Source organism: Wasmannia auropunctata, unplaced genomic scaffold, assembly GCF_000956235.1.
Source record: "Wasmannia auropunctata unplaced genomic scaffold, wasmannia.A_1.0 LD336078.1, whole genome shotgun sequence".
NCBI lineage: Eukaryota > Metazoa > Arthropoda > Insecta > Hymenoptera > Formicidae > Wasmannia > Wasmannia auropunctata.
The window spans coordinates 2,016,774-2,026,508 of NW_012026812.1; the positions used below are offsets into that span (position 1 = coordinate 2,016,774).

Consider the following 9,735-nt stretch of genomic DNA (forward strand, 5'->3'; position numbering starts at 1 on the left):
ACACACGTTTTGAGAATTTACACTTTTATTCGTAATTAATATGTCGATTATAATATAATATAAAAAGATAAATAATTGACCACATTCAGTAAAAAATTGCAAATGATTTTATCATAATTAATTAATATCCGTATTATCGATAAATTATGCTAAGCTCGATTAATAAAAACGCAATTTTTATTATACACATTTGAAACAAAAACACATAAATTTATTTTTGGAAATTTAAATTATGTTTTAAAAATTAATTACAAATTTATTGTTCAAATATATGAATTTATTTTAATTTTATAATATAATGGGAAATTGTATATTTTTATTTTTGGAAACATGTTCAATTAATTGGTTGCTAAAATAAAAATAATTCATAATACTTGTGATGAATCTTCTTTTTAATACAGTCTCGTTTTCTTCATTTATCAAATTTTCATAAGTTTGTATATAGCAACAAGAGCGCAAGGTCGTTCACAAATGCGTAGACTTCGGCGGCATTATGATCTGTTTTCGAATTTTATCACAATGATTTTATCACAAATTTGATTATACGATCTTTATTGAAAGAAAGATGTGCCATCGACTGTGTCGCCGGAGTCCGTGCAGTTATGTTTAGCACCATACATTAATTGTTTTGTATCAACTTGAAATTTGAAACGTACGTGCAATTCAACAATAAGCCATTCTTACTACGGCGGATTGCTGCATGGAACGGAAAGGAATGTGGGGCCCAAAGCGGGATTGGCAATGTAATAAGGAAACGCGGCTATTCCGTTACACGCTGCCCCATATTCTCCCTTCTTGTTCAACGCGATTACCCCGCCGAGGAACTTGGGATAATGCCGGGCGATTCTGTCAATCACGTTCCTAACAGCTACGCTCGGCGCTACTCCGTTACGCATCTCCTCCACCGCCAGGAAGCTGCAAAAAAATATTCAACTTAATTCCAACTAACTGATTTATCAAGATATTATTGTACTAAGTATTAACTTTGCTAACAAATTTAAAATTAAAATAAGAAATTAAAATTTAAAAATAACAAATTTAAGATTAAAATTAGAAATTAAAGTAAGAAATCAGTATTAACTTTGCTAACTAAACAAATTTAAAATAAAAAATTTATGACTGATTGAACGTCAAAATAAAATGTATAAATTTATATATATTTTAATATTCCCATTTTAATTCACATGTTCGTATTAATGCGTAGTAATATACCTCGGTAAAAATCGCATCAAAATATCTCCGTCGCCTGTGCAGGCGGCCGCGCCGGCCTCTTGATCGGCGTACGCCCCGGCTCCGACAATAGCAGAATCCCCGATGCGGCCGGGTATCTTGTACTTGGCGCCGTTCGTAGACGCCCCGGCCGCTGTGTGTCCCCGCGAGTCTATCGCGAGTATAGCGATAGTGTCATGATTATCCTCGTTTCCTACTACCGTGCTTCTATCGTCTTCTACGACGCTCGTACGATACGGTCCACAGGTGGTTGTTGGATCCGGTACGACGTTCTGGATATGGATAAAAACATCGAAACAGTCAAAGACAAGATTTGAGTGTATATATTAAAAGAGAATCTCCTGAGATTTTTCCTCTCGATATTATCACCTTCCAAAAATTGGGCTGACACTTGTTCTCCTTCCACTGCATCCACTTCTCCTTGGACTCGTCCGTTTGCAGGGACTCCTTCGTGAATCCCATGTTCACAGCGAAATCCGCAGCCTGGTCTGCGCCCAGAAGATTATGCTTCGTGTGCTCCAGCACCTTGCGTGCGACCGTAATGGCATTCTTCACGTTCCGCATTCCTCCTATCGCACCTACATCCATCGCCACTCTGTCGAAAAAAAAAATAACAAAAATAAAAATACATTTCTTAATCACCAATACAATTCAATTAAATAAAAAAAAGCAGCTTTTGCCGCTTCAATCGCTTTAATCACCCGTCCATAATGATAGCATCCATCGTGGTTTCTCCTAATTCATCCGGGCTGCCGCCGAATCCCACTGTCCTCCTGCACTGTTGCTCCTCGCACAGGATACAGCCTTCCTCTATCGCGTCCAGAGCACTTCTCTTCTGATTGTATATCACGTCCCATGCTTGAATAATAATTAACAATATCTTTAAATTACTGAGGCTTTAAAGAGCATTGCATATCTTACTTTAAACGAGCTGGCACAAGAGTAGATATATCTTAATAATACCTCTCTCCGTTGCATTCTTCTCATTCCAGGTGATCACTATCACAGGGAAGCTATTGTTGAGAGCGCCAGGATCCTCGATTGCATTGACGAGCGAGAGAGCTTCGAGGAGCAAGAAAATTCCCGAAAGATTGACGAGCTTCATCCTGCCTCCAGCTTTTGGAGATACACAGTGCCTCTGGAAGCGTCAAATAACATGAACTTTGCACAACGAAAAGCAGAGGGAGAACATATCTCTGATAAACACGAAAAACATTTGTGATTGACACCACTGTGCTATAAGCGGATAGAATACGGCGATAACATAATTTATTCACTAACCGGCAATTAGAAATTCCGGCGATATTCCTTTGTTTGCTAAGTACTTGCTAGAGCTATTGACCGTTGTGTTGTCTTGAGACTGTATGATTGTTGTTATTAGATTATCAGTGCTGTTTTTTTTTTTTTAAGGCTTTCGAGGAGAGCGCTATCAGCGCTTTTATATTATTTCATCATTATCGGCAAACGTAAAACAGAACGAAATAATGCAACAATAGCACAAAATATGACCAATAAGAATTTCATATAAGCTCATTTTTATAAGTTAAAAATTGATTATACGGAAAAAATTAATATTAATACAAATTTTTGAAATATCTACTTTTTATAAAATATCCTCTTTGCATTTATATAACACAACTTAAATATCTTAAATTATTAATATTGTCGATAACATAAAATGATAAATAAAAGATAAATAATTTCACATCCGATAAAATTGCAAGTGACTTTATCATAATTATTTGTATTAATACTGATAGATTACGCTAAAGCTCAATAACTCACGTTTTAGCATCACATTTAGAACAAAAAAGTAAATTTATATTTATATTTAGAAATTAAAATAATTTTTTATGTTTTAAAAATGAATTATATAATTGTTAAAATATAGAAATTTATTTTAATTTCATATTAAATAAAAAATTGTACATTTTTTTTGTAAACAAATATCTGCTAAATTAAGATTGCTAAAATGGAATTATTAGAAACTCATATATAATACTGAGTTTGCATGAATTTTTTAAAATACCATTTCGTTTCCTTTATTTATCGAGTTTTCATACATTTACGTACATATGCACACGTCAGTATACATCTACATATTTATATTATTAAGAAGGCTCAGTATTATACATGGTTCTGTATCAGCTCGAAAATTGAAATATGCAAAGTTTCGTCATTTTTATTACGGATTATAATTGCTGCATTGAACGGAAAGTAACTTGGGGCCCAAAGTGGGATTTGCTACATAATAAGGAAATGCGGACATTCCATTACATGCTGCTCCGTATTCTCCCTTTTTGTTCAACGCGATTACCCCACCGAAGAAGTCAGGATAATGCTGGACGATCCTGTTAATCGCCTTCCTAGCAGCTATTGTCGGCGTTGCTCCGTTACGCATCTCCTCCACCGCCAGGAAGCTGCAAAAAGTATTCAACTTAATTCCAACAATTGTATTGTTAATTTTACCACACATTGTGCCAGATATTAACTTTATTTGCTAAACGAATTTAAAATTAAAGTAAGAAATTTGACTGATTAACGTCAAAACAGAATGTAAAATGCAATGTTAAATTTACATTACAATAAAATAGAATGTAAAATAAAATGTTAAATTTACATTTTAGCTTTGACTATTTAAGTATGGACTAATAGTATTTAACTTCATACGTGTCGCCAAACTGGAAGATGTAGGCTCCACCCCAGTCAGTAATTTTTTTGCGGGAAGGGGGAAGGCTCCTCTGTGAAATCAGCGTGTTTACGACGTGTAAAGGAAATTTATAGATGCTGAGTCTGTTTTTAATTTCTTTTCGTCGATTTGAGATTTTTTCCGGCTCCCTATCAATTTTCAGTATAACATTTAATACATTTTGACATTTTTGACATTTTTTTTTACTGACTGGGATGAGCCTTAAAATCGAAGTTCGATATCTCAACCAACTTCAGCTCGGCGACACCGGGCATATGTTTTTTACATAATATATATATATAAAAGTGGGGGGGAGGGATCACTAGCAGTCCATATTTATATAGTCAAAGCATTTTAGTTCACACGTTTATATTAGTACGTGATGATATACCTCGGCAAAAATCGCATCATAATATCTCCGTCACCAGTTCCGGCGGCCGCGCCGACTTCCTGATCGGCGTACGCGCCGGCTCCGGCGATAGGAGAATCCCCAATGCGACCGGGTATCTTGTGTTTGGCACCGTTCGTAGACGTGCCGGCCGCTGTGCGTCCCTGCGAGTCTATCGCGAGTATAGCGATCGTGTCATGGTTATCCTCGTTTCCTACTACCGTGCTTCTATCACCTTCTACGACGCTCGTACGATACGGTCCGCAGGTGGTTGTTGGATCCGGAACGACGTTCTATAATAAAAACATCAAATCAATCAAAGACAAGATGTGTGTGTGTACGTGTGTGTATACTGAAAAAGAATATGGGTCTTCCCTCTCAATATCATACCTTCCAAAAGTTGGGTTGACACTTGTTCGCCTTCCACTGCTTCCACATATCCTTGGACTCGTCCGTCTGCAGGGACTCCTTCTTGAATCCCATGTTCACAGCGAAATCCGTAGCCAAGTCCCCGCCTAGCAGAGAATGCTTCGTGTGCTCCAGTACTTTGCGAGCGACCGAAATGGCATTCTTCACGTTTCGCAGTCCACCTACTCCACCTACATCCATCGTCACTCTGTAAAAAAAAAAAATACTTTTTTAAGGCAAACGTACCAGTGACTGAACATGTATCTATATCTAAACACATACACAAAATTTATTAATCTCAAATGCTTTTTTTATTATATCAAAATTTAATTGTAAAAATATTTAAAGATTACAATTAAATATATATTATGAAAAAAAAAGTATTTAAAAATAAGTTTTTGGTGCTTGTTTTGTGTACTTGTTCAGCTATAGATACACGTTCAGTCACTGATACGTTTACCTTAAATATAATCACAAGTACAGTTCAATGAAATGAAAAAGGCTGCTCTTGCCAATTCAATCGCCTACATTACCCATCCATAATGATAGCGTCCAGCGTGGTTTCTCCAGATTCATCCGGACTGCCGCCAAATCCCACTGTCTTTCTGCATCGCTGCTCCTCGCACAGGCTACAGCCTTCTTCTATCGCGTCCAGAGCACTTCTCTTCTGATTGTATATCACGTTCCATGCTTAAATAATAATTAATGTTTTTAATGTCTTTATAAATTGCTGAGGCTTTAAAAGGTACTGCATGCCTCTTAACAATCTAGTACACAAATAAATATCTTAATATACCTTTTGCCGTTGCATTCGTGTAATCCCAGGTGATCACTATCACCGGGATGCTATTGTTGAGAGCGCCAGGATTCTCGATTGCATTGACGAGCAAGCAAGCTTCGAGGAGCAAAAAAATTCCCGCAAGGGAATTCCCGCTGGCGAGCCTCATCATTCCTGCAGCTTCTGGAGATCCACGGTGGCCGCGTGGGCGTTAAATAGCATGAACTTTACACAACGAAAAGCATAGAGGGAGAAAATATCTCTGATAAGCAGGAAATATATATCTGATTGATACTACTGTGCTATAAGTGGCTAGAGTAGCTGATAGCGATAATATAATTCGTTGTTACTAACCGACATAAAATATGTAGAGAAAATGATAATTTTCTTTGTTTGCCAATCCGCTAGATCGATTGAACTAACTGGCCGTTACATTGTCCTGAGACACTGTTATTATAATTAGGTTATCACAATGCTAATGTTTTTCTAAGGCTATATACGTTCGAGGAGAGCGCTATCAGTGCTTATATATTACTTTCGTTTTGTCATTATCGTTAATTAAACGTAAAACAAGGACGAAATGATGCAATAAGCGCTGATAGCACTCCTCGAATACAGCCCAAAGAGGCGCAGTGAACTTGCGTAAGCATTGTGCCAAGTAAACATAAACACACGTGTTCGATCATATACGGGGTGTCCAAGAAAACATATATATTATTAGGGTGGTACTATTATTAAAGACCGTTGACTTTATCAAAATTTAAACGATTAGCTCATAATTTTAATTTTAATTTTCCAATTTATTATTAAGATCCTATTATAACGTCTGGCAAATATAATAGATATATATGTATATACATCTCGATTTGATTTTTAGTCAAAACTGCATTTCCATGTCATCCGCGTTTAATCATTCCATGTGCAATTAATTATTGGGAAAAATGCAGTTTTGCAACAATCTATGATTTTCTGTCAAATATATCTATTATTTATAAAAAAATACGTCTGTCTAATAAAAAAAAATCATGTCATCAATTTAATACTATTGTAGATTAATAAAATTGATATTTGTATCATCACAGTCAAAAAATGTATATACATATCCAAATTTATAGGATATACAATATACATATATATATTTGAATAATATCGATGTAATATTAATACTCTACTATTATCGACAGTGGAGAAAAATAGAAAATTTATCTCTACAACAATTGTCGGTAATGTCAAGACTACTATTATCGACAGCAGACACTTTTATTGATGATAACGTCAATATCCAACTATTATCCCTCAGCCCGACTCCCCTTGATAACCACGAAAATTTATCTAGGGCTGGCTGTCTGATAATATACCTGACCGAGACGATGAATCCTGACGTTCCGATATGTTCCACGCGAGTATAGAATTTGACACGTCCTAGTTGCGTTGTGCAACGCGTTTATATCTATTCTACGGGGCACGGCCGAGTAATACACGGAGGGACCTGACGAACTAGTCGCGTCCCTAGTCGTGGCCTCGTTTTTTGGCTCCTGTATCGCAAAGAGAGTCCGTCCGTCCGCCTTGCCTCGTCCACGTGAATGAATCTCGCGAAACAATTGACGACACCGCACCCACCTCATTTGACCTCATCCATGTTCGGGAGATAGTCGCCTTTAGGAAGTTCTCAGGAGGAGGCGGGATACGTGCGATCTGCGCGAGACGGATCGTACAAATAATCTGCAATAATCGTCGTTCGACGTTAATCAAGTTCGATTGACTCCCGAGCGTACGCCAGGCGCCTCAGATTTTCCGATTCGTACAAATTACCTCTCCGACGCGAAATGTCGTTCAAGAAGGATCTGAGGCTGCTCGTCAAGCCGTACTACTTGATCAACATCCTCCTCAGCGTCTCCTACATCGTCTCCAAGCGCCTTCCCATAGTCTGTAATTATATATTTGCTCAAGCCGACTGCGAGTTCGATGGGGTAAGTGACAGAAGTCTATCGGCGAGGTATAATTTTTAACAGCACTCGCTTATTTTATTAACAATGTCTAATTTGTGTCTTTAGAAGGAGACAGAAATCCTCTTTTTCCTCATAATCGTCATCATGATAAGAACGAGGAAGACCGGCAGCGTGACCATGATAAACTACTTGACGTCCAGCTTCGTGTACTCGAAAATAGCGAACGTGCTCCTGTGGTTCTACGCGGACGTGCGGATGGGCATTCTGTTTGCACTGATTTTTACACGTAAGGAGGACACCCGTAAAACTCTGTATACAGCTGGTATTCAGAATTGATTCTTTCAAGACCATCTTAAGAATAACTGCTAATAAGTCCTTATGATTGGCTAACAACATCTTGAGATTGTTAATTTAATTAAAACTTTGGTATTTCAAAAACAATTTAATGTTCCAAGACACGGAGATAAGCTGCAAATACCGCATAGCTTTTTTGAAGGAAACACCTCAAAAATATTACCTTAAGATAGTCTTAAATAGAATTGCCTATAAATACCGGTCTATCTCTCAAGAATTTTAATTGTAATCTTATAAAACATCGTTATAATTTAATTAAAACTTTGGTATTTAAAAATTTAATGATGTTCCAAGACACGGAGATAAGCTGCAAATACTGCGTAGCTTTTTTGAAGGAAACACCTCAAAGTATTACCTTAAGATAAGTCTTAAATAGATTCGCCTATGAATACCAGTCTATCTCTCAAGAATTTTAATTGTAATCTCATAAAACATCGTTGTGTATCGCAAGCGATCTAATAGCCACTTTTGCATGCAGTGTGTGGATTTGTGCTGCCGCAGCCGACGTATCAGGGGCCCGAGAACGTGGTCTATCTACATGGAGCCAATGGGCTGCAGGAGGAGCTGCAGCGCGACACCAGAGTGGTCTGGCTGGTGGCGTTCTACACCGCGTGGAATCCGGCCTGCGTGACTTTCGCGCCGATATTTTCTGAGCTCTCTGCGGAGTAAGCGATTTAAATTGATTTGCAGTCTGATCTCTCTTTCTCGAGAGAAATACTCTTACATTTGCCGTCATTGAAAAAAAAAACTCGATTTTTAGGTACGCATTGGATAACTTCAAGTTCGGTAAAGTCGATGTCGGAAGATACCCGGACGCCGCGGCGAGGTATCACATCAGCGACGCCAGCACGAGCAAGCAGCTGCCGACGTTGATACTCTTCAAAGACGGCAAGGAAGCGGAGCGACGTCCGTACGCGAATCACAAAGGGAAGCTCGTCAAGTTTCTTTTCTCGCTGGTACGCCGTCGTTTCACGTTCTAATCACGTCAATATCTTATTTACGTGTGTAATTCTATCCTCTCTCTATTATCTTATCCGTTTCAATTTTTCAGGACAACGTAAAGGCTGCGTTCGATCTCAATGACATTAACAGCGACTGCAAGAAGAGAATCGGAAAGAGGAAAGAGAAGAAGTCGTTGAAGGCGGAATAATGAAGCTAAGCTTAGGCACTTAATGAGAGAACGCAGTGCGGGTAGAAAGTCCAACTAGCGCGTTAACTCGACCGAGAGATTCTTGATCTTGATTCTAAATTGAAGCTACAAGGATTCGTGCGAATATTTTGTTGCATGTTGCAATAATCTATGCAGTGTTCTCATATATTGTCTTAGTTTCGTTTACGTTCAGTCATTTGTACATAACATGTATATTCTCACAGATCTTTATAGTAGCGTTTGCATATGGTGAGTGAATGTATATACATATATATATTAATATAAAGTTCAAATATGACAGAAAGCTTGTTATGCAGTTAATAACGTTACATCGTTTCTCTTTAAAATAACCTTGATATATTTATTGAATAAAAACTGATTAGTACGTACACTCTTCTATTTTACTCTTGTATTACAAAAATATTTAATATATTTTCAAAAACCATAGCATTTTCAATCATTTGACACATTGCAATGTAACGAGGAAAAAAATTGGAATTGTAACTTTGTAACATCTGTAAATCCAATTTGGATTCTCGAAAATATTAATTTCTATCAACAGAATCTAGATTAACTTTAATCTCGGTTTAACTTAATTTTTAATCTTTTCTAGAAAAAAGATTAAAGAGTAATTGTTAAACTAAGATTAAAATTAATTCGCATTGGTAGAGATGGACATAAATTTAACGTTAGCCGCCAGATTTATTGAGAGAGTATTTTTAAAAACTATTAGCATTTGTAATTATTTGACATATTACAACATAACAAGGAAAAAATTGGAATTGTAAC

The 9,735-nt window shown here is 37.1% G+C and overlaps 3 protein-coding genes across 8 annotated transcripts; 1 reads left to right on the plus strand and 2 right to left on the minus strand.

Moving 5' to 3' along the window:
- Positions 1-371: 371 nt before the first annotated feature.
- On the minus strand, positions 372-2,817 carry LOC105448818 (N(4)-(Beta-N-acetylglucosaminyl)-L-asparaginase-like). The gene is made up of 6 exons (XM_011687604.1): positions 2,512-2,817; positions 2,194-2,368; positions 1,932-2,088; positions 1,600-1,825; positions 1,213-1,502; positions 372-915 (listed from the first exon to the last, which is right to left on the minus strand). The coding sequence occupies exons 2-6, from the start codon at positions 2,333-2,335 to the stop codon at positions 684-686; spliced, it is 1,047 nt and encodes a 348-aa protein (XP_011685906.1). The 5' UTR covers positions 2,336-2,368; positions 2,512-2,817; the 3' UTR covers positions 372-683.
- Positions 2,818-3,104: 287 nt separating this feature from the next.
- LOC105448817 (N(4)-(Beta-N-acetylglucosaminyl)-L-asparaginase-like) lies at positions 3,105-6,930 on the minus strand. Of its 6 annotated transcripts, XM_011687599.1 has the most exons (8): positions 6,852-6,927; positions 5,848-5,940; positions 5,512-5,718; positions 5,249-5,405; positions 4,698-4,923; positions 4,311-4,600; positions 3,901-4,068; positions 3,111-3,650 (listed from the first exon to the last, which is right to left on the minus strand). In XM_011687599.1, the coding sequence occupies exons 3-8, from the start codon at positions 5,663-5,665 to the stop codon at positions 3,416-3,418; spliced, it is 1,230 nt and encodes a 409-aa protein (XP_011685901.1). In that variant the 5' UTR covers positions 5,666-5,718; positions 5,848-5,940; positions 6,852-6,927; the 3' UTR covers positions 3,111-3,415. The 6 variants fall into 6 exon arrangements, with proteins under 6 accessions (XP_011685900.1, XP_011685899.1, XP_011685903.1 ...); XM_011687598.1 differs by lacking the exon at positions 6,852-6,927 and having other exon boundaries at positions 3,105-3,650; positions 5,512-5,676; positions 5,848-6,197; XM_011687597.1 differs by lacking the exon at positions 6,852-6,927 and having other exon boundaries at positions 3,105-3,650; positions 5,848-6,197.
- A 365-nt stretch (positions 6,931-7,295) lies between these two features.
- Positions 7,296-9,388, plus strand: LOC105448815 (thioredoxin-related transmembrane protein 2 homolog). Its single transcript, XM_011687596.1, has 5 exons — positions 7,296-7,463; positions 7,548-7,728; positions 8,275-8,461; positions 8,557-8,752; positions 8,848-9,388. The coding sequence occupies exons 1-5, from the start codon at positions 7,320-7,322 to the stop codon at positions 8,944-8,946; spliced, it is 807 nt and encodes a 268-aa protein (XP_011685898.1). The 5' UTR covers positions 7,296-7,319; the 3' UTR covers positions 8,947-9,388.
- The last annotated feature ends 347 nt before the right edge of the window (positions 9,389-9,735 follow it).

Excerpts from the sequence above, each read along its gene's own strand:
- LOC105448818 (XM_011687604.1), bottom strand. The coding sequence starts at position 2,335 with ATGAAGCTCGTCAATCTTTCGGGAATTTTCTTGCTCCTCGAAGCTCTC. Across the intron at positions 2,089-2,193 it reads GAAGAATGCAACGGAGAGAG|CATGGGACGTGATATACAAT; the intron begins GTATTATTAAGA and ends TTATTATTCAAG. Across the intron at positions 1,503-1,599 it reads GTCAGCCCAATTTTTGGAAG|AACGTCGTACCGGATCCAAC; the intron begins GTGATAATATCG and ends ATCCATATCCAG.
- LOC105448815 (XM_011687596.1), top strand. The coding sequence starts at position 7,320 with ATGTCGTTCAAGAAGGATCTGAGGCTGCTCGTCAAGCCGTACTACTTG. Across the intron at positions 7,464-7,547 it reads CCGACTGCGAGTTCGATGGG|AAGGAGACAGAAATCCTCTT; the intron begins GTAAGTGACAGA and ends TTGTGTCTTTAG. Across the intron at positions 7,729-8,274 it reads GTTTGCACTGATTTTTACAC|TGTGTGGATTTGTGCTGCCG; the intron begins GTAAGGAGGACA and ends TTTTGCATGCAG.
- LOC105448817 (XM_011687598.1), bottom strand. The coding sequence starts at position 5,665 with ATGATGAGGCTCGCCAGCGGGAATTCCCTTGCGGGAATTTTTTTGCTC. Across the intron at positions 4,601-4,697 it reads GTCAACCCAACTTTTGGAAG|AACGTCGTTCCGGATCCAAC; the intron begins GTATGATATTGA and ends TTTTTATTATAG. Across the intron at positions 4,069-4,310 it reads ATGATGCGATTTTTGCCGAG|GGAGCCGGAAAAAATCTCAA; the intron begins GTATATCATCAC and ends GAAAATTGATAG.